General features: G+C 46.1%; 3 protein-coding genes across 3 annotated transcripts in view; 1 reads left to right on the top strand and 2 right to left on the bottom strand.

Annotated features, from left to right (window-relative positions):
* Nucleotides 1-24,979, bottom strand: part of LOC144484227 (uncharacterized) — a 145,851-nt gene that overhangs the window by 90,757 nt on the left and 30,115 nt on the right. The window contains exon 6 of the mRNA XM_078202762.1: nucleotides 19,276-19,582. Within this exon, the coding sequence (XP_078058888.1) occupies nucleotides 19,276-19,582 (307 nt within the window). The remainder of the gene's footprint in view (nucleotides 1-19,275; nucleotides 19,583-24,979) is intronic.
* LOC144484239 (uncharacterized) lies at nucleotides 1,427-6,018 on the bottom strand. The gene is made up of 2 exons (XM_078202772.1): nucleotides 5,905-6,018; nucleotides 1,427-3,265 (listed from the first exon to the last, which is right to left on the bottom strand). The coding sequence occupies exon 2, from the start codon at nucleotides 2,902-2,904 to the stop codon at nucleotides 2,062-2,064; it is 843 nt and encodes a 280-aa protein (XP_078058898.1). The 5' UTR covers nucleotides 2,905-3,265; nucleotides 5,905-6,018; the 3' UTR covers nucleotides 1,427-2,061.
* LOC144484246 (uncharacterized) lies at nucleotides 6,392-10,010 on the top strand. The gene is made up of 3 exons (XM_078202781.1): nucleotides 6,392-6,462; nucleotides 7,621-7,893; nucleotides 8,395-10,010. The coding sequence occupies exon 3, from the start codon at nucleotides 8,745-8,747 to the stop codon at nucleotides 9,333-9,335; it is 591 nt and encodes a 196-aa protein (XP_078058907.1). The 5' UTR covers nucleotides 6,392-6,462; nucleotides 7,621-7,893; nucleotides 8,395-8,744; the 3' UTR covers nucleotides 9,336-10,010.

Raw genomic sequence — 24,979 nt, 5'->3', positions numbered from 1 at the left:
ACCTGATGATAGCTCTTGTCTATCACCTCCTCATTCTCCCTCATCAGCCTAAGATCCTCGAGCTGCAGTTCCAGCTCCCTAACATGGTCCCTCAGGAACCGCAGCTCGACACACCCCTCACAGATGTGGATGTCCGGGAGGCCAGATGCCTCCAGGACCTCCCACATCCTACACTGGGAACAGCACACTGGTTTCACACTCATACTGGACACTTTATGTCAAGTAAGACCGTGAAAAGTTAATAAGAGTGTAAGGAAACAAAAACTCACCCCTGCTCGTCCAAGCCCTGTGAGCCAAAGCCCTGACAGCTCACTCAACTTCCCACTCACTCTGCTGCCCGCTACGATGCTGCCCGCTGTATACTTTGGTGCACTTTTAAACCCTCCAAAAACTTCCCCTGGCCTCTCCTGGCCCTACTTCCGGTTATGAAAAAAACCTCCGATTTTAAACCCTTTATCTCCTTTTTATCCTTTATCTCCTTTTGCCACCACTCCCTCTGTTTTGCGGGAGGGTCGTGGGGATTCCAATCAGAACTAATCATTTTATCATAAAAGTAAAATACTGCAGATTCTGGAATCTGAAACAAAAACAGAAAATGCTGGAAAATCTCAGCAGGTCTGACAGCATCTGTGGAGAGAGAATAGAGCCAATGTTTCGAGTCTGGATGACCCTTCATAAGAGCTCTTCTGAAATGTAATCCAGACTCGAAAGATTGGCTCTATTCTCTTATCATTTTAATCAATATGTTTCTTGTTCTTAGTTTCCAAATGGCAGGTAAGAGACCTGTCCAGTCCCCACTTGAGCTCTGATTTTTCACTGGCCATGCTTGGGTAAGATTATAACTATTAGAATCTACTCTCAGAGGTCCGCTTTTCAGTCCATTGCTACTTGGAGTATGCCGTCACTTCACCGACTATCAGGTCACAAATATATGATAAAATAATTTAAATAATGCCTGAAAACGCTTTGAACCAACTACCTATCATCGTTTGTTGATTGGTCAGACCCCCTTTTTACAGATTCAAGTATCTCAGCCGCTGAACACCAGCCAGTCCTGGAATAAGTTTAATTCTCACTCATTCTGAGTAAATATTCTTACCAGGTCCTGTGTCAGGGCCCTGCTAAGCAGCTTTCATGGTCCGTGATTGCAGAAACTGAGCAGTCACAGGAATGTGGTCAAGGTAGTCCAGTCCCATAATGCCTCACATTCAATCTGCAGTCCTTCAATTATAACAGAATATGTGGCTGTATGTAGCTGCCTCGGCCGTGGTCAATCCCAACACTGCCTTCCTGAACTGCTACAATGCCTGAGGTGTAAGTACACCCACAGTGCTGTTAGGGAGGGATTTCCAGCTACACATTCCAGACTTTCACTGGACTGTAGGTGGATACCAGATTGATATATTCCATTCAACCACACCCAAGGTGAGTTATTCCAATTCCTTTATTGTCCAGGAAAGTATAATCACAATATCTTTAAAACAGAAATTAAACATTCCTATTTAATTTCAGGTATTAACACATTCTGTTAGTTTGTTCTTTATTGTCAAGGTCAGGCTGGGGTTGTTCCCCTTGGAGCAAAGGAGGTTGAGGGGAGATTTGATAGAGGTGGACAAGATTCGGACAGGTTTAGATAAGGTGGACAAAGAAAAGCTGTTCCCATTAGCTGATGGGACAAGGACGAAGGGGGTGCAGATTTTGGTTCAGATATGTGGGATGGGGGGTGGAGGGGCGGGGAGGGGGGCGATGTGAGGAAGAATATTTTGATGCAGCGAATGGTAATGACCTGGAACTTGCTGCCTACGAGGGTGGAGGAAGTGGAGACAATAAACAATTACAAAGGAAATTGGATGAGCATTTGGGGGCTTTCAAACAGAAATACTAACTAAATATCTCTTAACTACCGAGCACCAGCCACTGGAGGCAAAATCGTGAGACCGGCCAGTCCAGCAGAAAGAAACCCTCTGACCCTCCCCATTGACCAACTGTGAGAATGAACAAAATGCAGTCCTGGATGTAACTGAGAGCAGAAACAACAACAGCAGAATCCAACCCCTGGAATCACTCGTGAATTTGCTGGTGTCTCAGCAGCTGGGATGAAACTCTGAATCCCTTCCCACACTGAGAGCAGGTGAACGGCCTCTCCCCAGTGTGAACTCGCTGGTGTGTCCGCAGGCTGGATGAGTTAGTGAATCCCTTCTCACACTTCGGGCAGGTGAATGGCCTCTGTCCGGTGTGAACTCGCTGGTGTGTCTGCAGACTGGATGAGGCAATAAATCCCTTCCCACACTGAGAGCAGGTGAATGGTCTCTCCCCAGTGTGAACTCGCTGGTGTGTCTGCAGGCTGGAAGACTTGGTGAATCCTTTCTCACGCTGAGAGCAGGTGAACGGCCTCTCTCCGGTATGAACTCGCTGATGTTTCTGCAGGGTGGATAATTGAGTGAATCCCTTCCCACACACAGTGCAGGTGAATGGTCTCTCCCCAGTGTGAACTCGCTGGTGTGTCCGCAGGGTGGATAACTGACGGAATCCCTTCCCACACACAGGGCAGGTGAATGGTCTCTCCCCAGTGTGAACTCGCTGGTGTCTCTGCTGGTTGGATAACTGACTGAATCTCTTCCCACACACGCAGCAGGTGAATGGCTTCTTCCCAGTGTGAACTCGCTGGTGTTTCTGCAGGCTGGATGACTGAGTGAATCCCTTCCTACACACAGAGCAGGTGAATGGCCTCTCCCCAGTGTGAACTAGTTGGTGTGTCCGCAGTTCGGATGACTGAGTGAATCCCTTTCCACACACACAGCAGCTGAAGGGCCTCTCCCCAGTGTGACTGCGTCGATGAATTTCCAGCCGAGATGGGCACATGTATCCCTTCCCACAGTCCCCACATTTCCACAGTTTCCCCATGGTTCGGGTCCTTGTGACTCTGTAGTTTAAACAATCAGTTAAATCTCACACAGACCATGGGTACAGTCTCTCCCCGCTGTGGATGCTGCGATGTATTTTCAGGCTGTGTAACTGGTTAAAGCTCTTTCCACACTCAGTGCACTGGAGCACTCTTACTCAGGTGTGTGTGTGTGTGTCTTGGTGCTTTTCCAGTCACACAGTTACTTAAAATCTTCAGAAGCTGACAGAACAGAGAAACATTTCCCCTTCTAGATTCAAAGGTCAGTGATATTGAGGTCCCGATGAATTGGGTGATTCTGTCAGATGTTGATGTGACGTTTGGTTTGAGATTTCTGTCTGTAAATTCTCACCTTCTGATATGCTGTAAAAGGAATTTACAAAAGTCATCAGTGTCAGCACAGGATAGAAATTCCGAACAGACAAATCAAGTTTCTAAGGAACATTCTTTTCTCTCTCATTCCCCAAAAGCTGTGAATCTCCATCCCACACACTCTCCCTCCATTCTCACTCTGCTGTATCTAATATTCACCCTCCATATTCTCCTGAAGGTGCTGATTGACAGATCCATGCTCACTGCTTCCTGTCCTGGACACAGAGAGCTGGAAATCTCCATGCAGGCTGCCAGACAGATGTATGTCTATATGACTGGACCAAAAATGTATGGATTATATAGACTGGACTCACTTCCTTTCCCTTCAGTGACTAAGGGCGGACAAATCACCAGGACCCAATGAACTGCGTGCCAGCTTTTTAATGGAGGTTGCTGAAGAGATAGTGGAGAATTTTGTTGAAATTTTTTGTAACTTGCTAGATTCCGGGAGAGTATCAGAAGATTGGCAGTCAGCCAATGTGACTCCCTTGGTCAAAAAGGGAGAAAGGCAGAAGGCAGGGAACTAGAGGCCAGTTAATTTAACATCTATTATTGGCAAGACGCTGGAGTCAATAATCAAAGAGCAAATAGCTAATCATTTAGGAAAGCTGAATATAATCAAACCTCGTCAACATGGTTCTCAGAAAGATAAATTATGTTTGACAAATTTGCTTGAATTGTTTGAGGATATAAGAAGGAGGGTAGATCGCGAGAAATCTGTAGTTTATTTAGATATGGCGCCATGGCAGCACAGTGGTTAGCACTGCTGCCTCAGTGCCAGGGACCTGCGTTCAATCCCAGCCTTGGGTGACAGTCTGTGTGGAGTATGCACATTCTCTCCATGTCTGTGTGGATTTCTGAGTTCTCCAGGTTCTTCCCACAGTCCAAAGATGTGCGGGTTAGATTGATTGGCCATGCTAAATTGCCCCTTTGTGTCCCAATAGATGTAGATTAGGTGGATTAGTGGGGTAAAAATGTAGGGCTACAGGGATAGGGCCGGGAAAGATAAGTCGAGAGTTGGGGAAGATGCAATAAAGTCACCCCTCTGTCTTCTAAACCTGGCAAATGGAGTTTAAAGTGGGGAAGTGTGAGGTCATGTATTTCAGTAGGAGGAATCAACAGGGAGATTATCTAAATGGAGAGAGGCTGCCGGTGAGTGAAGTACAGAGGGATCTTGGTGTTCTTGTGCATGAATCATAAGACCATAAGACCATAAGACATAGGAGCGGAAGTAAGGCCATTCGGCCCATCGAGTCCACTCCACCATTCAATCATGGTTGATTTCAACTCCATTTACCCGCTCTCTCCCCATAGCCCTTAATTCCTCGAGAAATCAAGAATTTATCAATTTCTGTCTTGAAGACGCTCAACGTCTCGGCCTCCACAGCCCTCTGTGGCAATGAATTCCACAGACCCACCACTCTCTGGCTGAAGAAATTTCTCCTCATCTCTGTTCTAAAGTGACTCCCTTTTATTCTAAGGCTGTGCCCCCGCGTCCTAGTCTCCCCTGTTAATGGAAACAACTTCCCTACGTCCATCCTATCTAAGCCGTTCATTATCTTGTAAGTTTCTATCAGATCTCCCCTCAACCTCCTAAACTCCAATGAATATAATCCCACGATCCTCAGACGTTCATCGTATGTCAGGCCTACCATTCCTGGGATCATCCGTGTGAATCTCCGCTGGACCCGCTCCAGTGCCAGTATGTCCTTCCTGAGGTGTGGGGCCCAAAATTGCTCACAGTACTCCAAATGGGGCCTAACCAGTGCTTTATAAAGCCTCAGAAGTACATCCCTGCTTTTGTATTCCAAGCCTCTTGAGATAAATGACAACATTACATTTGCTTTCTTAATTACGGACTCAACCTGCAAGTTTACCTTTAGAGAATCACAAAAAGCTAGCAGGCAGGTCCCACACGAGTTAAGGAGGAAAATGGCATTTTGGCTTTTATTGCAAAGGGGTTGGAGTTTAAAAACAGGGAGGTTTTGTTGCAACTGTACAGTGTGTTGGTGATGCCTCACCTGGGATAATGCATACAGTTTTGATCCCCTTACCTAAGTAAGGATATAGTAATATTGGACATAGTCCAAAGGAAATTCACCAGGCTAATTCCTGGGATAGGAGGGTTGTCCTATCAAGAGGGAGTAAATTGTCAAGGTCTGTGTTCCTTGACGTTTTGAAGACAAGGGAGTTATTGAAACATTTCAGATCCTGAGGGGGCTTGACAGGGTAGATGGTGAGATATTGTCACGAGTGGGAGAGTCTCAAACAAAATAAAGGGTCAGTCATTTAAAACTGAGGTGTGCAGGAATTTCTTCTCATAGAGGATGATGAAGCTCTGGAATTCCCCGCCCCAAAGGGTGGTGGAGGCTGGATCGTTAGAAGTATTTAAAGTGGAGGGGGATACATATTTGATAGATCGGGGAATACAGGGCTATGGGGAAATGGCACAGTAAAGGAGTTGAAACCGGCATCAGTCAGCTATGATCGGATTGAATGGCGGGACAGGCTTCAAGGGCCTGGTGGCCGCTCCTGTTTCTATTTCTCGTGATCAGTTGCTGCAAGTCAACAATTTCCCCCAGAATGAGAAACAAAATGGAAAGGGTGAGAAAAGAAAGTGTTTTACTCACAGATGTTGAAGACAGAAGGAAGTTTGAGCCTGTCTGAAGCTCAATCTTCATTCAGAGAAAGAGCAGCAGCAGCTTCGCTGGGCAGGAATGAGCAGTTGAACAAGCTCATTGTGCAACTTCCGCATTCAGACAATGTGGGAGCTCTGATTGGCTGGAGGATCAGAGGCCTTCCGGTCCTCCAGAGTTCCCATTGGTCAATCCCCCGCAGACAGACAATGAGGGGCGGAGCCCCACGTGGGGATGGGCGGGCCTGTGCCCTCCAGCCGCGCTGAGCTGTTGTCCAATTGGAAAGGCTGGAAGACCCGGACAGACAATGGTCAGTGCGCCGGCTTTGTCCCGGGCCCCGCCCCACACCCGCACATGCGCATTCCCCCCAAACCCGCACATGCGCACTTCTGATTCACTTCCGCTCACCAGCTCTGGCCAATGGGAAGACTTGGAGGACCGGAAAGACCGTGGTCCTCCAGCCAATCAGAGCGCGGGCTTTGTGTGCGTGAAGATTGAGCTTCAGACAGACTCAAACTTCCTTCAGTCTCAACCTAAAAGAGGCCAACATCTGTGAGTAAAACACTTTCTTTTCTCATTCTGGGGGTAATTGGAGAATTGCAACAACTGAAGGAAAAGGAAGTGAATCCAGGGAGAGTGCAGACTCAGGAAAGGTTGGCCCAGGTCTCTCTCTTAAAGAAATTTAAGAGAAACATAGAAGATCGGAGCAGGAGGAAGCCATTTGGCCCTTCGAGCCTGCTCTGCCATTCATTAAGATCATGGATGATCAAGCAACTCAATAGTCTAATCCTGCTTTCTCCCCATAACCTTTGATCCCATTCACCCCAAGTGCTATATCTAGCTGCTTTTGAATACATTCAATGTTTTGGCATCAATTACTTCCTGTGGTCATGAATTTCAGAGACTCACCACTCTTTGGGTGAAGAAATGTCTCCTCACCTCTGTCCTAAATGGTCTACCCTGAATCCTCAGACTGTGACCCTTGGTTCTGGACTCCCCCACCATCAGAAACATCCTCCCTGCATCTATCCTGTCTCGACCTGTTAGAATTTTATAAGTCTCTATGAGATCCCCCCTCATTCATCTGAACTCCAGCGAAAACAATCCTAACCGAGTCAGTCTCTCCTCATACATCAGTCCCGCCATTCCCTGAATCAGCCTGGTAAACATCCTTTGCTCCCTCAGCTTGACACATTTATTTGTCTGTCTAAAAGGATGGTCTTTTTTCTAATGTTCACAATTAAAGGGCAGCTTGCCCCAGGAGATGGCTGACATTTACGTTAATATAGGACAGAGATATGTCTAGTGTTGTTATAAGGTACCCAGATTAAATATATTATTTATGTTCCTGTATTCAAATACTTTTATTATTATTTCTTGCATTTTAATATAATGCTGTAGCGATGTTATACATTTCCAGTCATAAAGCCATTACAGCACAGAAGGAATTCATTCGGTAACTCGAGCCCAGGCTGACTCTCTGTATAACATTCCAGTCCCGTTCCCACTCTATATCCCCATTGTCCTGAAAGTTTATTTCCTTCAATTGCCCATCCACTTTCATTTTTAAATAGAATCCATAGATATGGATGGAGATTTACAACTTTTTGGGAATGAAATAGGAAAGAATGTTCCATAGAAACTAGAATTGTCTACTCTGAATTTCTATCCTATACTGACTGTGATTACCTTTGTAAACTCATTTCACAGGATTTTGAACGAGGAATCACAGGCAAAAATCTCAACCGTCACATCTAGACAGAGTCATATTCCTTGGGATCTGAATATCTTCTAATATGGAACTGTAGCTACGTTATATCTTTCCAGACGTCTCTTCCCTCAGAGGGTTGTTAGTCTTTTGGATTTCTCTTCTACAGGGACCAGTGGAGGCTGAGGATCATTGAATATATTCCAGTTAGACAGATCTTTGACTGACAAGGGTGTCAAGAGTTATGGGGAACAGACAAGAAGATGGAGCAAAAGGTAATACGTGGGGGGATTTCTTCACTCAAGGATGTGGTAAAGCTTTGGAATTCTCAACCCCTGAGGACAGTGAAGCCTCAGTCATCAACTATTTTCAAGAGAGAGATTGATTGGTTTCTAGATATTGAGGATATCAAGGGATATGGGTTTAGTGTGGGGAGAATGATGCTGAGGTAGATGAATGAATTATCTCATTGAATAGTTTAAAAGAATCGATGGGCCAAATGGCCGACTGCAGCTCCTATTTGTTATGGTCTCTGTGTCCAGGACAGGAAGCAGTGAACATGGATCTGTCAATCAGCCTCAATCAGCACCTTCAGGAGAATTGGGAGGGTGAATATTAGATACAGCAGAGTGAGAATGGAGGGAGAGTGTGTGGGATGGAGATTTACAGCTTTTTGGGACTGAAATAGGAAAGAATGTTCCATAGAAACTAGAATTGTCTGTTCTGAATTTCTATCCTGTACTGACACTGATGACTTTTGTAAACTCATTTTACAGGATATTGAAAGAGGAATCACAGGCCGAAATGTCAAACGTCACGTCAGATCTGACAGAGTCATATTTCTTGGGACCTCAATATCATCGGCCATTGAATCCAGAAGGAGAAATGATTGTCCGGTCTGTTGATTTGAAAAGATTTCAAAGGTCAGTGTGACTGGAAAAGCACCAACACTCTGCCACACTTGAGTGAGAGTGTTCCAGTGCACTGACTAAAGAGCTTTAACCAGTTACACAGCCTGAATAAATATCACACCATTCACAGCGGGGAGAGACTGTACTCGTGTTGTGTGTGTGGACGAGGCTTCAACTGATTGTCCACCCAAGAGAGAGGCAAGGACACCTGCATCATGGAGAAACCATGGAAATGTGGGGACTGTGGGAAGAGATACAGATACCCATCAGAGCTGGAAGTTCATCGGCGCAACCACACTGGGGAGAGACCATTCATGTGCTCTCAGTGTGGGGAGGGATTCACTCAGTCATCCAGCCTGCAGTCACACCAGCAAGTCCACACTGAGGAGAGACTGTTCACGTGTTCTCAGTGTGGGAAGGGATTCACTCGGTCATCCGACCTGTGGGCACATGAGCACGTTCATACTGGGGAGAGGCCATTCAGCTGCTCTCAGTGTGGGAAGGGATTCTGTGATTCATCCAGCCTGCTGAGACACCAGCGAGTTCACACTGGGGAGAGGCCATTCACCTGCTCTCAGTGTGGGAAGGGATTCTGTGATTCATCCAACCTGCTGAGACACCAGCGAGTTCACACTGGGGAGAGACCGTTCACCTGCTCTCAGTGTGAGAAGGGATTCACTCGATTATCCAACCTGCAGAGACACCAGCGAGTTCACACTGGGGAGAGGCCATTCACCTGCTCTGTGTGTGAGAAGAGATTCAGTCTTTCATCCCAGCTGCTGAGACACCAACAAGTTCACGAGTGATTCCAGGGGTTGGATTCTGCTGTTATTGTTTCTGCTCTCAATTACATCCAGGACTGCATTTAGTTCATTCTCACAGTTGGTCAATGGGGAGGGTCGGAGGGTTTCTTTCTGCTGGACTGGCGGTCTCACAACTTTGCCTCCAGTGGGCTGATGCTCTTTGAGTCTTGTTGCGAATACATGGTTTCAAATTTCACAAGGATCACAGAGTGACAGGGTGTTAGGAAGTTAGGAGTCACTATTTTTGTTTGAAACTCCCTCAAATGCCCATCCAATTTCCTGTGTAATTGTTTATTGTCTCCACTTCCTCCACCCTCGTAGGCAGCGAGTTCCAGGTCATTACCATTCGCTGCATCAAAATATTCTTCCTCACATCCCCCCCCTGCATCTCTGACCCAAAACCATAAATCTGTGACCCCCCTCGTCCTTGTCCCGTCAGCTAATGCGAACAGCTTTTCTTTGTCCACCTTATCTAAACCTGTCAGAATCTTGTCCACCTCTATCAAATCTCCCCTCAACCTCCTTTGCTCCAAGGGGAACAACCCCAGCCTGACATCGACAATAAAGAACAAACTAACAGAATATGTTAGTACCTGAAATCAAATGGGAATGTTTAATTTCTGTTTTAAAGATATTGTTAATATATTGATCTGGACAATAAATGAATAGGAATAACTCACCTTGGGAGTGGTTGAATGGAATATCTCAATCTGATATCCACCTGCAGTTAGTGAAAGTCTGGAATGTGCAGCTGGAAATCCCTCCCTATGGGTGTACTTACCTTGGTGAGAATATTTACTCAGAATGAGTTAGAATTAAACTGGGGTGGCACGGTGGTACAGTGGTTAGCACTGCTGGTTCACAGCGCAAGGGACCCGGGTTCGATTCCCAGCTTGGGTCACTGTCTGTGTGGAGTTTGCACATTCTCCCTGTGTCTGTGTAGGTTTCCTCCGGGTGCTCCGGTTTCCTCCCACAGTCCAAAGGTGTGTGGGTTAGGTGGATTGGCCATGCGAAATTGCCCTTTAGTGTCAGGGGGACTAGCTCGGGTAAATGCATGGGGTTATAGAACATAGAACATAGAACATTACAGCGCAGAACAGGCCCTTCGGCCCACGATGTTGCACCGACCAGTTAAAAAAAAAACTGTGACCCTCCAACCTAAACCAATTTCTTTTCGTCCATGAACCTATCTACGGATCTCTTAATACTGGATAATATGGGGATAGAGTCGGTGGGATTGTGGTTGGTGCAGACTTGATGGGCCGAATGGCCTCCTTCTGCACTGTAGAGATTCTATGAGATTATTGCAGGACCGGCTGGTGTTCAGCAGCTGAGAAACCTGGAATCTGTAAAAAAGGGATCTGACTAATCAACAAACGGGGGTAGGTCGCTGACTAAGAAGTTAAGCATTTTCAGGCATGTTTACATTATTTTATCATAAAGGACTGTGAAGGACTTGTGACCTGATAGTCGGTGAAGTGACGGTATACTCCAAGTAGCACTGGACTGAAAAGTAAAAACCTGAGAGTAGATTCTCATGGTTATAATCTTACCCAAGCATGGCCAGTGAAAAATCAGAGCTCAAGTGGGGATCGGACAGGTCTCTTACCTGCCATTTGGAAACTAAGAACAAGAAACTTATCGATTAAAATGATTAGAGAATAGAGCCAACCTTTCGAGTCTGGATGACACTTCATAAGAGCTCTTATAAAGGGACATCCAGACTGGAAACATTGGCTCTATTCTCTCTCCACAGATGCTGTCAGACCTGCTGAGATTTTCCAGCATTTTCTGTTTTTGTTTCAGATTCCAGCATCGGCAGTATTTTACTTTTATGATAAAATGATTCGGTCTGATTGGAATCCCACAACCCTCCCGCAAAACAGAGGGAGCGGTGGCAGAAGGAGAATAAGGATAAGGATGATAAAGTCTGGGTTCTGATTCTCCGAGCCCATGTAGAATTAACAAAATGCGTGAATCAGTTTATAAAGAACAGAAGTTACCCATCCCTAACAAAAACTGATCAAATTAAATAGGTTGAGGAATATAACAAAAAAATTCATCGATGAAGTTTAAAATCGTTTGTTTTGTTTTTAACTTGTGTAAAGTGATGTAATTGTGTGCCAAGTTTTTGCTGCTCACTCCCCACCCCTTTAGGTTCTGTAGAAAAGTTAACCCTTTCAGCAGACAGTTCATTTGTTTTTAAATCACCCGAAAACTCGTGTCTATTTTAGTTTATAATTGAAGATTTATGGGAATTGGCTGAGATGGGCTTTTGACATTTTAAAGTATAAAAAAGTGGTCTTGAGAAGGCAATTTGGTAGAGAGAGGTGGAGGGAGAGATGTTTACAGAGAGGTGTTGAGAGCTGTTGGTTTTACAAGTTATCCATGTTTTTGGAGCGGTCACTTCATGTCCTGGTCTGAGAGGGATGGAGAGAAGTCTGTTAAATTGTTAAAAGTTAAGCTTTCTCTATTAACTGTTAATCGACAATCTGTTTTTTTATCTTTCTGACTTGTTACATTTTTAATGATTAATAAACTTTTGAATTCGCGATTTAAAGTGTTCTTTCTTGCCATATGATTAAGTCACTGGAACCTGGTGTGATTTACTATTAGGGAGGTTATTGTAAACAAGAGAACCCCCATAAATCTTAGTTGAAATAAATCAAAGTTCTGACAAATGGAATGTTATCCTTTATTATTCCGGACAAATGTGAGGTAATGCATTTTGGAAGGTCTAATACAGATAGGAAATATACAGTAAATGGCAGAACCCTTAAGAGTATTGATAGGCAGAGGGATCTGGGTTTACAGGTACACAGTTCACTGAAAGTGGCAATGCAGGTGGAGAAGGTAGTCAAGAAGGCAGACGGCATGCTTGCCTTCATCGGCCGGGGTATTGAGTTTAAAAATTGGCAAGTCATGTTGCAGCTTTATAGAACCTTAGTTAGGCCGCACTTGGAATATAGTGTTCAATTCTGGTCGCCATACCACCAGAAGGCTATGGAGGCTTTGGAGAGGGTACAGAAAGGATTTACCAGGATGTTGCCTGGTATGGAGGGCATTAGCTATGAGGAGAGGTTGGAGCAACTTGGTTTGTTCTCACTGGAGCGACGGAGGTTGAGGGGAGACCTGATAGAAGTCTACAAGATTATGAGGGCATGGACAGAGCAGATAGTCAGAAGCTTTTTCCCAGGGTGGAAGAGTCAATTACTTGGGGGCATAGGTTTAAGGTGCAAGGTTTAAAGGAGATGTACAAAGCAGATTTTTTACAGAGAGAGTAGTGGGTGCCTGGAACTCGTTGTCGGGGGAGGTAGTGGAAGCGGATACGGTAGTGACTTTTAAGGGGCGTCTTGACAAGGACATGAATAGGATGGGAATAGAGTGATATGGTCTCCGGAAGGGTAGGGGTTTTTAGTTAAGTCGGGCAGCATGGTTGGTGCAGGCTTGGAGGGCCGAAGGGCCTGTTCCTGTGCTGTAATTTTCTTTGTTCTATTACGAGAGAAATTGAACATGGAAGTAAAGATGTTCTGCTTCAGTTATACAGGGTGTTACTGAGACTGCATCTTGAATACTCGGTGCAGCTTTGTCTGCTATTTAAGAAATGATACAAATGCATTGAAAGTGGTTCAGAGGAGGTTTAATAGATTGCTTCCCAATTCTTGACCCTCACAGGATAAATTTTGTCCGATTTTTCTTGTCTTCATCTCTGACAAAGAGTAATCCTGTCTCAAAATGTTGTCTCTATTCTCTCTCTCCAGATGCTGTCAGACTTGCTGAGATTGTCCAGCATTTTCTGTTTTTGTTTCAGATTCCAACAACAGCAGAATTTTGCCTTTATACTAATTCTTGTTGGATAAGGGCATCAAAAGTATCGGGTATAGCACGAGAACGCAACACAGACAGATCAGCCATGATCTAAATAAATGGTGGAGCCGACTCAAAGGGCCAAATGGCCGACTTCTGCTCCGATGTTGAATGTTGGTCACAAATTCCTGAGGATTGTGAAACAAGGCTGGAAGATTCGCCTTGCTTGTGTTAGTGGGAAAATGTCCAGGAGAACCATCACTGTGAAGGACAGTTCTGGGATTAAAGGTTGCCAAACTGGAAAAGGAAAACAATGGAAATAAACCCTTGAGGAGTAAAGAATCACTTTGGACTGTTTTTGGAGAAAGAGTGTCAACATTCCAAGGCAAAGTAAAATATATTCATTGAGTGGATATTTAATGGTGTTAAGAGTAAAAGGGCAAAGTTTAATTGTACAGTTTCAGGGCTATGTTCCCGATAAAAAAGTGTTTAATCATTGTTGCCTCCAGTTTGTTGGAGTAAACATCAGAAAACTTGAAGTTTTGTCATGTGATTCTTTAATTTACTCACTGGCTTTAGAATTCTTTTTTTAATTGTTGATCATCAGAGATCCTAACAGTTCATTTAAAGCCACACGTTTCGACTTCCCATTTGAGCCTAGGGTACCTTCCTGTCTCTCTATTGCTCGTGTCAATGACAGCCAGGCGACGGAGCTGAGGGCTGAATTTAGCCGAGAATAACGGGGCCTGTGCCCCAGTTGGGAAACTGCCCTGGGCGTCGCACTAATAGAGAGACAGGAAGGTGCTGGAGGACTGAGTGGGAAATGGGCCTCCAACCAATTGTTATATCTGTCACTCAGAGCTAAAGAGAAACCTGTCTCTTTAAATACAGATACAGAGAAGAGGCTGCACTGAAATCTGCCCCTTTTAACCTGCACAAAAGCAGGAGGCTGAGATTGACAGGCTGCAGGAGGTTACCCTTCAGCCCATCGTGCCCCTGCTATCTCTTTGAAAGGACTCTCTGATTCATCAACTGCTCTGTTCTTTCCCCACAGCCCTGCAAATTCTTCCCTTTCAAGTCTTTACCCTTTGGAAAGATTCTATTGAATCTGCTTTCAGGCAGATCAGAACAACTCGCTGTGTCAAAAAATAAAATAAAATCCCATCTCCCCCTCTGGCTCCTTTGCCAATTACCTTAGAGGGACTCACTTTCTGTTAAAGAGCCTGCCAACCCCTCTCACCCACTTTCCCTAAAGTGCATCAATCTCAGCAGGAAAAGTCCAGAAAAATCAAATATTTTTACTGATAAAAGTTTATTAATGAAACAGAACATGGTTAAAACAAACAGAAAATGACTTGAGGATCAAAGACAACCAGAGTAAAAGGATGTTCACAATGTTCTGGACACAAATGGTTTCTCTTTAAATCATCTGTAGCCTGTTCCCTCTTTGTGGTAAAGGCAGAATTCTCTGGATAGTAAATTTAAGAAATTTCATAGAATCATAGAAACCCTACAGTGCAGAAGGAGGCCATTCGGCCCATCGAGTCTGCACTGACCACAATCCCACCCAGGCCCTACCCCCACATATTTACCTGCTTATCCCTCTAACCTACGCATCCCAGGACTCTAAGGGGCAATTTTTAACCTGGCCAATCAACCTAACCCGCACATCTTTGGACTGTGGGAGGAAACCGGAGCACCCGGAGGAAACCCACGCAGACATGAGGAGAATGCGCAAACCCCACACAGACAGTGACCCGAGCCGGGAATCGAACCTGGGACCCTGGAGCTGTGAAGCAGCAGTGCTAACCACTGTGTTACCGTGCCGCCCAAATTTATTGAATGAAAAAGGTTTACTGAACAACTGACCACGGTGGCACAGTGGTTAGTGCTGCCTCTCAGCGCCAGGGACCCGGGTTCAATTCCTGGCTTGGGTCACTGTCTGTGTGGAGTCTACACATTCTCCCCATGTCTGCATGGGTTTTCTCCAGGTCCTCCGATTTCCTCCCACAGCCCAATGATGTGCAGGTTAGGTGGATTGGCCATGCTAAATTCTCATTCAGTGTACCTGAACAGGCGCCAGAGTGTGGCAACTAGGGGAATTTCACAGTAACTTCATTGCAGCGTGAATGTAAGCCTACTTGTGACTAATAAATAAACTTTAAGACATTGACTTTTACAACTTCATGCGGGTGATCAGTCCGTAGAAGAGTAACCCTCTCTGGCTCCTTCTTTGACAGGAATTCTTGTGGAATTCTGCCTTGGGAGTCTGGCTCCTTCTTTGACAGTAATTTCCTTGGAACTCAGCCTTGGGAGACTTCAGAATTTGGTTCACAAGGAAAACCTTCAGAACCTCTACTTTTATCCCCAAAGTGACCGTTACCACACGTCAGAGTTGGGCCTGTTGTAACATGACAATTGGTCAATTTGGTCACCAGATTAATTGAATTGGATCCTCAATTACTGACACCACTTTCTCTCATTATCTTAGACAGGAATACAAGAGAACTGGTTCATACTATCCCTTTATCTGATTCTATACAATCCCCTTATTCACACAGTTTCAAATGTTGAGGCTAATCAGAGCTTGAAGATCTCTCTCGCCAGTACACTACGCCAGCTGCGGCACGGTGGCACAGTGGTTGGCATTGCTGCCTCACAGCGCCAGGGATCTGGTTTCGATTCTCGGCTTGGGTCACTGTCCATGTGGTGTCGGCATGTTCTCCCCGTGTCTGCCTGGGTTTCCTCCAGCTGCTCCTGTTTCCTTCCCCAGTCTGAAAGATGTGCTGGTTAGGGTGCATTGGCCGTGCTAAATTCTCCCTCCATGTAACTCGAACAGGCGCCGGAGTGTGGTGACTAGGGGATTTTCACAGTAACTTCATTGCAGTGTTAATGTGAGCCTACTTGTGACACAAATAAATAAACTTTAAAAATGTATCTTCATTGCACATTCGTTACATACACAGCAATTAAGATTTTACATTTTAACAGCAAATAAAAACTCAGTCTTTTCCTATAACGACTGATTCATTAATTGTAACTCAATTAAGGTCACTTCTCATTCAATCACCATGATGCCCCCTCCGTGGCCAATTCCTGAATGCCCCCCCGTGCACATCCACTCCCCTTGGCAGAGATTCACCTCAACCACCCGATCACCCTCCCCCATGCAAAGCTCGCCGCTTGGCGTCCACCCTCCTTGCATAAGCCCCCAGTCATTATAAATACCCCTCCACTAAGCCCCACCCATCCCCTTGGCACTGCCCATGGTACACTTATGGTGCTCAACTGGGCACTGCCAGGGTGCCAGGAGGGTACTGAATGTGGCATTGCCCAATGGGCACTGCCCCTGACCACCATGGTGGCTTCAATGGCCTCCGATCCCACACCCCCAGTGTGGCCCAAGCACCTGGTCCCCGCTGGTGAAGACCAGTAGTGGTTCTCGGCGATGTGACGTCTTGCCAGCGAGTGGGGGAAGCAGCCATGCTGAACCCACCAATCACATTGTAATGTAGGCAACTCTGTGCAAATAGCCTTCACTCCCTTTCTGGGAATGAAGCCGGCAAAACACAGGCCGGGAAGAGAGCAATCCTTTAGTCTCGCACGCTATCTTCCTGGCTCACCGGTCTAATCGAGCGCCGAGTCGAGCCGGTAAGATCGCCTCCTGTATCTTTCTTTCACACTCAGACTGAACAATCAGCCTTATTCTTGAGGCAGATTTCACAGAATATAATGTCCTCTCGCTGATCAAAATCAAAGAAGAAATTCTTAGTTTAAACAATTCCTGCTCGCTACACAGATTCCACAAACATTGAGGTGAATACAGTGTGATAACAACAAAATGACAACAATACAGTTCAGTAACAACAAAACAAACTTTTTTAAACGTCATTTTTATTGTTATATTCCTCAACCTAATTATTTTAATTTGATCAGTTTTTGTTGGGGATGGGTAACTTCTGTTCTTTATAAACTGGTTCACTCATTTTGTTTATTCTACATGGGCTCGAGAATCAGAACCCAGACTTTATCATCCTTATCCTTTTTCTCCCTTTGCCACCACTCCCTCTGTTTAGCGGGAGGGTCGTGGGGATTCCAATCAGAACTAATCATTTCATCATAAAAGTGAAATACTGCGGATGCTGGAATCTGAAACAAAACAGAAATTGCTGGAAAGTCTCAGCAGGTCTGACAGTATCTGTGGAAAGAGAATAGAGCCAATGTTTCGAGTCTGGATCACCCTTCATAAGAGCTCTTCTGAAGTGTAATCCAGACTCAAAACGTTGGCTCTTTTCTCTTCTCATTGTATCGATAAGTTTCTTGTTCTTAGTTTCCAAATAGCAGGTAAGAGACCTGTCCAGTCCCCACTCGAGCTCTGGTTATAATCCTATCCATGCTTGGATACGATTATAACCATTAGAATGTACGCTCAGAGGTCTGCTTTTCACTCCAGTGCTACTTGGAGTATACCGTCACTTCACCAACTACCGGGTCACAAATTTATGATAAAATAATTTAAATAATGCCTGAGAACCAACTACCTATCATCGTTTGTTGATTGGTCAGACCCCCTTTTTACAGATTCAGGTATCTCACCAGCTGAAACCAGCCAGTCCTGGAATAAGTTTAACTCTAACTCATTCTGAGTAAATATTCTCACCAGGTCCTCTGTCGGGGCCCTGCTAAGCAGCTTTAATGGTCCGTGATTGCAGAAACTGAGCAGTCACAGGAATGTGGTCAAGATAGTCCAGTCCCATAATGCCTCACATTCAATCTGCTGTCCTTCAATTATAACAGAATATGTGGCTGTATGTAGCTGCTTCGGCCACGATCAGCGCCAACACTGCCTTCTTGAACTGTTATAATGCCTGAGGTGTAAGTACACCCACAGTGCTGTTAGGGAGGGATTTCCAGCTACACATTCCAGACTTTCACTAGACTGTAGGTGGATTCCAGATTGATATATTCCATTCAACCACACCCAAGGTGAGTTATTCCAATTCCTTTATTGTCCAGGACAATATCTTCACAATATCTTTAAAACAGAAATTAAACATTGAGGTAATTTCAGGTATTAACATATTCTGTTAGTTTGTTCTTTATTGTCGATGTCAGGCTGGGATTGTTCCTCTTGGAGCAAAGGAGGTTGAGGGGAGATTTGATAGAGGTGGACGAGATTCTGACAGGTTTAGATAAGGTGGACAAAGAAAAGCTGTTCCCATTCGCTGATGGGACAAGGATGAGGGGGACGCAGATTTTGGCTCAGAGATGCAGGAGGGGGATGTGAGGAAGAATATTTTGATGCAGCGAATGGTAATGACCTGGAACTCGCTGCCTACGAGGGTGGAGGAAGTGGAGACAATAAACAATTACAAAGGAAATTGGATGAGCATTTGGGGGCTTTCAAACAGAAATGCTGACTAAATATCTCTCAACTTCCAGCCTGGGTTCGATTCCTGGCTTGGGTCACTTCTTTGTGGAGTTTGCACATTCCCATCGTGTCTGCATGGGTTTCCTCCGGGTGCTCCGGTTTCCTCCCACAGTCCAAAGATGTGCAGGTTAGGTGGATTGGCCATGCTAAATTGCCTCTTAGTATCAGGGGGGCCAGCTAAGCTAAATGCATGGGGTTATGGGGATAGGGCCTGGGTGGGATTGTGGTCGGTGCAGAGTCAATGGGCCGAATGGCCTCCTTCTGCACCGTCGGGTTTCTTTGATTCTTTGAACTCTGTTACCCTTGTGAAATTTAAAACCAGGTATTCGCAACAAGACTCAGAGAGCATCAGCCCACTGCAGGCAAAGTCGTGAGACCGGCCAGTCCAGCAGAAAGAAACCCTCTGACCCTCCCCATTGACTAACTGTGAGAATGAACAAAATGCAGTCCTGGATGTAATTGAGAGCAGAGACAACAACAGCAAAATTCAACCCCGAATATCATTCATGAACGTGTTGGTGTCTCAGCAGGGCAAATGAAGCTCTGAATCCCTTCCCACACTGAGAGGTGAACGGCCTCTCTCCAATGTGAACTCGCTGGTGTCTCAGCAGGTGGGATGAAACTCTGAATCCCTTCCCACACTGAGAGCAGGTAAAGGGCCTCTCCCCAGTGTGAATGCGCTGGTGTGCCAGCTGGGTGGATAACTGAGCGAATCTTTTCCCACACTGAGAGCAGGTGAACGGTCTCTCCCCAGTGTGAAGTCGCTCGTGTGTCCGCAGGGTGGATGAATGACTGAATCCCTTCCCACACTGAGGGCAGCTGTATGGCCTCTCCCCAGTGTGAACTCGCTGGTGTGTCTGCAAGTGGGATAACTGAGTGAATCCCTCCCCACATTGAGAGCAGATGAACGGTCTCTCCCCAGTGTGAACTCGCTGGTGTGTCCGCAGATTGGATAACCGAGTGAATCCCTCCCCACATTGCGAGCAGGTGAACGGTTTCTCCCCAGTGTGAACTCGGTGGTGTGTCTGCAGGTCGGATGAGTGAGTGAATTCCTTCTCACACACAGAGCAGGTGAACGGTCTCTCCCCGGTGTGAACTCGCTGGTGTCTCTGCAGACTGGATGAGTGACTGAATCCCTTCCCACACACATAGCAGGTGAACGGTCTCTCCCCAGTGTGACTGCGTCGATGAGTTTCCAGATCAGATGGAGCTTTGAATCCCTTCCCACAGTCCCCACATTTCCACGGTTTCTCCATGGTGCGGGTGTCCTTGTGACTCTCCAGGTTAAACAATCAGTTAAATCTCACACAGACCACAGGTACGCTGTGAATGCTGCGATGTATTTTCAGGTTGTGTAACTGGTTAAAGCTCTTTCCACACTCAGTGTTCTGGAACACTCTCACTTGGGGGTGTGTGTGTGTCTCGGTGCTTTTCCAGTCACACTGATCTTTAAAATCTTTTGAAGCAGAAGGAACAGTGAAACATTTCTCCTTCTCGAATCAAAGGTCGATAATATTCAGGTCCCGATAAATTGAGTGACTCTGTTAGATGTTGGTGTGATGTTTGTTCTGGGTATTTGTCTGTAAATCCTCACCTTCTGATATCCTGTAAAAGGAATTTACAAAAGTAATTATTGTAAGTACAGGATAGAAATTCAGAACAGACAATTCTAGTTTCTATGGAACATTCTTTCCTCACTCATTCCCCAAAAGCTATAAATCTCCATCCCACACACTCTCCCTCCATTCTCACACTGCTGTATCTAATACTCACCTCCCCCCCCCCCCCCTAATTCTCCTGAACATTCTGATTCAGACTGATTGACAGATTTATGCGAACTGCTTCCTGTCCCAGACACAGAGAGCTGGAAATCGCCATGCAGGCTGCCAGACAGATCTATGTCTATATGACTGGACTAACAATGTGTGGAATGTACAGAGTGGATTCACTTCTTTCCCATTCAGTGGCTCAGGGTGGACAAGTCGCCAGGACCCAATCATGTCCTTGTTCTTGTGTGGTGACCAGATTTGCACGCAGTACTCTAGCTGTGTGCATTGTGCATAACTCCATCATAACCTCCTTCTCTTATATTCTCTGCCTCGGCTAACAAAGGGAAGTATCCCAAATCCCTTCTTAACCATTTCATTAATCTATCCTGCTGTCTTCAGGGTCTGATGGAAATGCACCCCAAGATTCTTCCGGTCCTCTGTACTTCCTGGGGACCAACCATTCATTGTATGTTCCCTTGTCTTGTTAGTTCTCCCAAAATGAATTACCTCATACTTTCCAGGGTTAAATTGAATTTGCCATTGCTCTGTTCATCTAACCAGCCCATCTGCATCTTGTTGTAATCTGAGGCTTTGCTCCTCATTATTTATCACATCTGTGAAACCCCCACAGCTTGCCTCCTGGACTTGCAGAATCTCACTAGCTGTTCTGTCTGGAGACAATACACATCTCTTTAACCTGTGTTGAATGCTCCCTCCACCCACATTGTCTGTACATTTAAGACCTGGCTGGCTGTAGAGATTTGCATTCTAATCAGTATTCTGTAACTTGATTTTTGTGTCTGTTTGCACTGTTTGAGAACACATATCCACTCCATCTGACGAAGGAGCTGTGCTCCGAAAGCTTATGATATTTGCTACCAAATAAACCTGTTGGACTTTAACCTGGTGTTGTGAGACTTCTTACAATATTAGATACAGCATTGCTGCATCACAGTGCCAGGGACTTGGGTTCAATTCCGGCCTCGGTTCACTGTCTGTGTGGAGTTTGCACATTCTCCCCGTGTCTGCGTGAGTTTCCTCCGGGTGCTCCGGTTTCCTCCCACAGTCCAAAGATGTGTGGGTTAGGTTGATTGGCCGTGCTAAATTGACTCTCGTGTCAGGGGGATTATCAGGGTGATCTGAGGGGTTCCGGGAAGAGAGCCTGGGATTGTAGTCAGTGCAGACTTGATGGGCCGAATGGCCTCCTTCTGCACTGTAGGGATTCTATGATTAATGTGTACAATATTAATTTACTCTTCCCTTAAAAGTCAGACATCACCTGGGGAAAACAGCCCTTTAATTGTCAACATTAGGAAACAGACCATCCTTTTAACCAGACAAATAAATGTGTCAAGCTGAGGGAGCAAAGGATGTCAATGTCTTTAAGAGAGAGAGAAACCTGGGCCAACCTTTCCAGAGTCTGCAGCCTCCCTGGATTCACTTCTTTTCCCTTCAGTTGCTCCAAGGCCCCAATTTTTCCCCAGAATGAGAAAAGAAATGGAAAGGGGCGGGGGGAAGAAAGCGTTTAACTCACAGATGTTGATGATAGAAGAAATTTTAGTCTGTCTGAAGCTCAATCTTCACTCAGAGAGAGAACAGTAGCAGCTTTGCTGGGCAACAATGGAGGAAGCTCCGTGCAGGAATTGACACAAGACCCGGACTCTGATTGGCTGGAGGACCAATGCCCATCCGGTCCTCCACGCGTTGTCATTGGTCAATCTGCCGCATGTGGACGAACCCGAGCCCACGTGGGGGTGGGCGGGGCTTTGACCGCCAGCCGCGCTGAGCTGGTGTCCAATCCGCAGTGTTTTGTTTCTGGAACCAGTGACATTGCTGCCAATGGGACACTATGGGCTGGGAACGCCCCCCTGAGTCATTGTGACGGCACAATGGAGCCCTGCCTGAATCAGCCAATAGCAATCGCTCTGCTCCGCGGCGACGTCTCCAGGTTCAGGCGCGCGGACCCGGGAGCCCCGCCCCCACCCATTGTTCCCCCAGTCTGTACATTCCACACATTGTTAGTCCAGTCAGATAGACATATATCTGTCTGGCAGCCTGCATGGAGATTTCCAGCTCTCTGTGTCCAGGACAGGACAGTTAGAAGTTTAACACCACCAGGTTAAAGTCCAACAGGTTTATTTGATAGCAAAAGCCACACAAGCTTTCGGAGCTCCAAGCCCCTTCTTCAGGTGAGTGGGAATTCTGTTCACAAACAGAGTTTATAAAGACACAGACTCAATTTACATGAATAATGGTTGGAATGCGAATACTTACAGCGAATCAAGTCTTTAAGAAACAAAACAATGTGAGTGGAGAGAGCATCAAGACAGGCTAAAAAGATGTGTATTGTCTCCAGACAAGACAGCCAGTGAAACTCGGCAGGTCCAGGCAACTGTGGGGGTTAACAGATAGTGTGACATGAACCCAATATCCTGGTTGAGGCCGTCCTCGTGTGTGCGGAACTTGGCTATCAGTTTCTGCTCAGCGACTCTGCGCCGTCGTGTGTCGTGAAGGCTGCCTTGGAGAACACTTACCCGAATATCAGAGGCCGAATGCCCGTGACCGCTGAAGTGCTCCCCAACAGGAAGAGAACAGTCTTGCCTGGTGATTGTCGAGCGGTGTTCATTCATCCGTTGTCAGAGCGTCTGCATAGTTTCCCCAATGTACCATGCCTCGAGACATCCTTTCCTGCAGCGTATCAGGTAAACAACGTTGGCCGAGTTGCAAGAGTATGTACCGTGTACCTGGTGGATGGTGTTCTCACGTGAGATGATGGCATCTGTGTCGATGATCCGGCACGTCTTGCAGAGGTTGCTGTGGCAGGGTTATGTGGTGTCGTGGTCACTGTTCTCCTGAAGGCTGGGTAGTTTGCAGCGGACAATGGTCTGTTTGAGGTTGTGCGGTTGTTTGAAGGCAAGAAGTGGGGGTGTGGGGATGGCCTTGGCGAGATGTTCGTCTTCATCAATGACATTTGAAGGCTCCGGAGGAGATGCCGTAGCTTCTCCGCTCCGGGGAAGTACTGAACGACGAAGGGTACTCTGTCCACCGTGTCCCGTGTTTGTCTTCTGAGGAGGTCGGTGCGGTTTTTCGCTCAATCTAGGACAGGAAGCCGTGAGCATGGATCTGTCAATCAGCTTCAATCAGGACCTTCAGGAGAATTGGGAGGGTGAATATTAGATACAGCAGAGTGAGAATGGAGGGAGAGTGTGTGGGATGGAGATTCACAGCTTTTGGGGAATGAGGGAGGAAAGAATGTTCCATAGAAACTAGAATTGTCTGTTCTGAATTTCTGTCCTGCACTGACAGTGGTGAATTTTGTAAACTTCTTTTACAGGATATCAGAAGATGAGGGTTTACAGACAGAAATCTTAAATCAAACTTCACATCAATATCTGACAGAGTCACTCAATTCATCCGGACCTGAATACCATCAGCCTTTGAATCTAGAAGGAGAAATGTTTCTCTGTTCTGTCTGCGCAGAAGATTTTAAACATCAGTGTGGCTGGAAAAGCATCGACACACATAAACATACCCGAGTGAGAGTGTTCCAGTGCACTGAGTGTGGAACCAACTTTATCCGGTTACACAGCCTGAAAAAAACATTTCAGCATTTACAGCGGGGAGAGATTGTACCCGTGTTGTATCAATACATGAGGAAAGATACAAGGAGACCCACACCATGGAGAAACCATGGAAATGTGGGGATTGTGGAAAGGGATTCATGTTCCCATCTGAGCTGGAAATTCATCGACGCAGTCACACTGGGGAGAAGCCATTCACCTGCTCTGTGTGGGGAAGGGATTCATTCATTCATCCCACCTGCTGAGGCACAAAGTCACTCACACCCTGAGAGACCCTTTAAATGCTCTGACTGTGGGAGTGAATTCAAAAGCTCTGGAAAACTGGTGTCCCACCAGCGCATTCACACTGAGGAGAGACCATTCAGCTGCTCTCACTGCACAAAGAGATTTAAAACATCATCCAACCTGTGAGTACACCAGCGAGTTCACTCCAGGGAGAGACCGTTTACCTGCTCTGAGTGTGGGATGGGATTCACTGCTTCATCCTACCTGCTAAGACACAAAGTCACTCACACCCGGGACAGACCCTTTAAATGCTCTGACTGTGGGAGCGACTTCAAAAGGTCTAGAGAACTGATGGTCCACCAGCGCATTCACACTGAGGACAGACCGTTCACCTGCGCTCAGTGTGGAAAGGGATTCACTCAGTTATCCGCACTGCAGCTACACAGCGAGCTCACACTGGGGAGAAGCCATTCACCTGCTCTGTGTGTGGGAAGGGATTCACTCGGTCACACAGCCTGATGAAACACAATCTCACTCACAGCAATGAGAAACCCTTTAAATGCCCTGACTGTGGGAGTGGCTTCAAACGTGCTGAGAATCTGAAGGCCCACCAGCGCATTCACACTGAGGAGAGACTGTTCAGCTGCTCTCACTGCTCAAAGAAGTTTAAATGGTCAGACAGCCTGCGGGAACACCAGCGAGTTCACACCGGGGAGAGGCCATTCACCTGCTCTGTGTGTGGGAAGGGATTCACTCAGTCATCCAGCCTGCTGAAACACAAAGTCACCCACACCCAGGAGAGACCTTTTAAATGTTCTGACTGTGGAAGTGGTT

The sequence above is a fragment of the Mustelus asterias genome, unplaced genomic scaffold, assembly GCF_964213995.1.
Source record: "Mustelus asterias unplaced genomic scaffold, sMusAst1.hap1.1 HAP1_SCAFFOLD_96, whole genome shotgun sequence".
Lineage (NCBI taxonomy): Eukaryota > Metazoa > Chordata > Chondrichthyes > Carcharhiniformes > Triakidae > Mustelus > Mustelus asterias.
The sequence above is the reverse complement of the archived record's forward strand: the minus strand, read 5'-3'. Positions and strand labels throughout refer to the sequence as shown.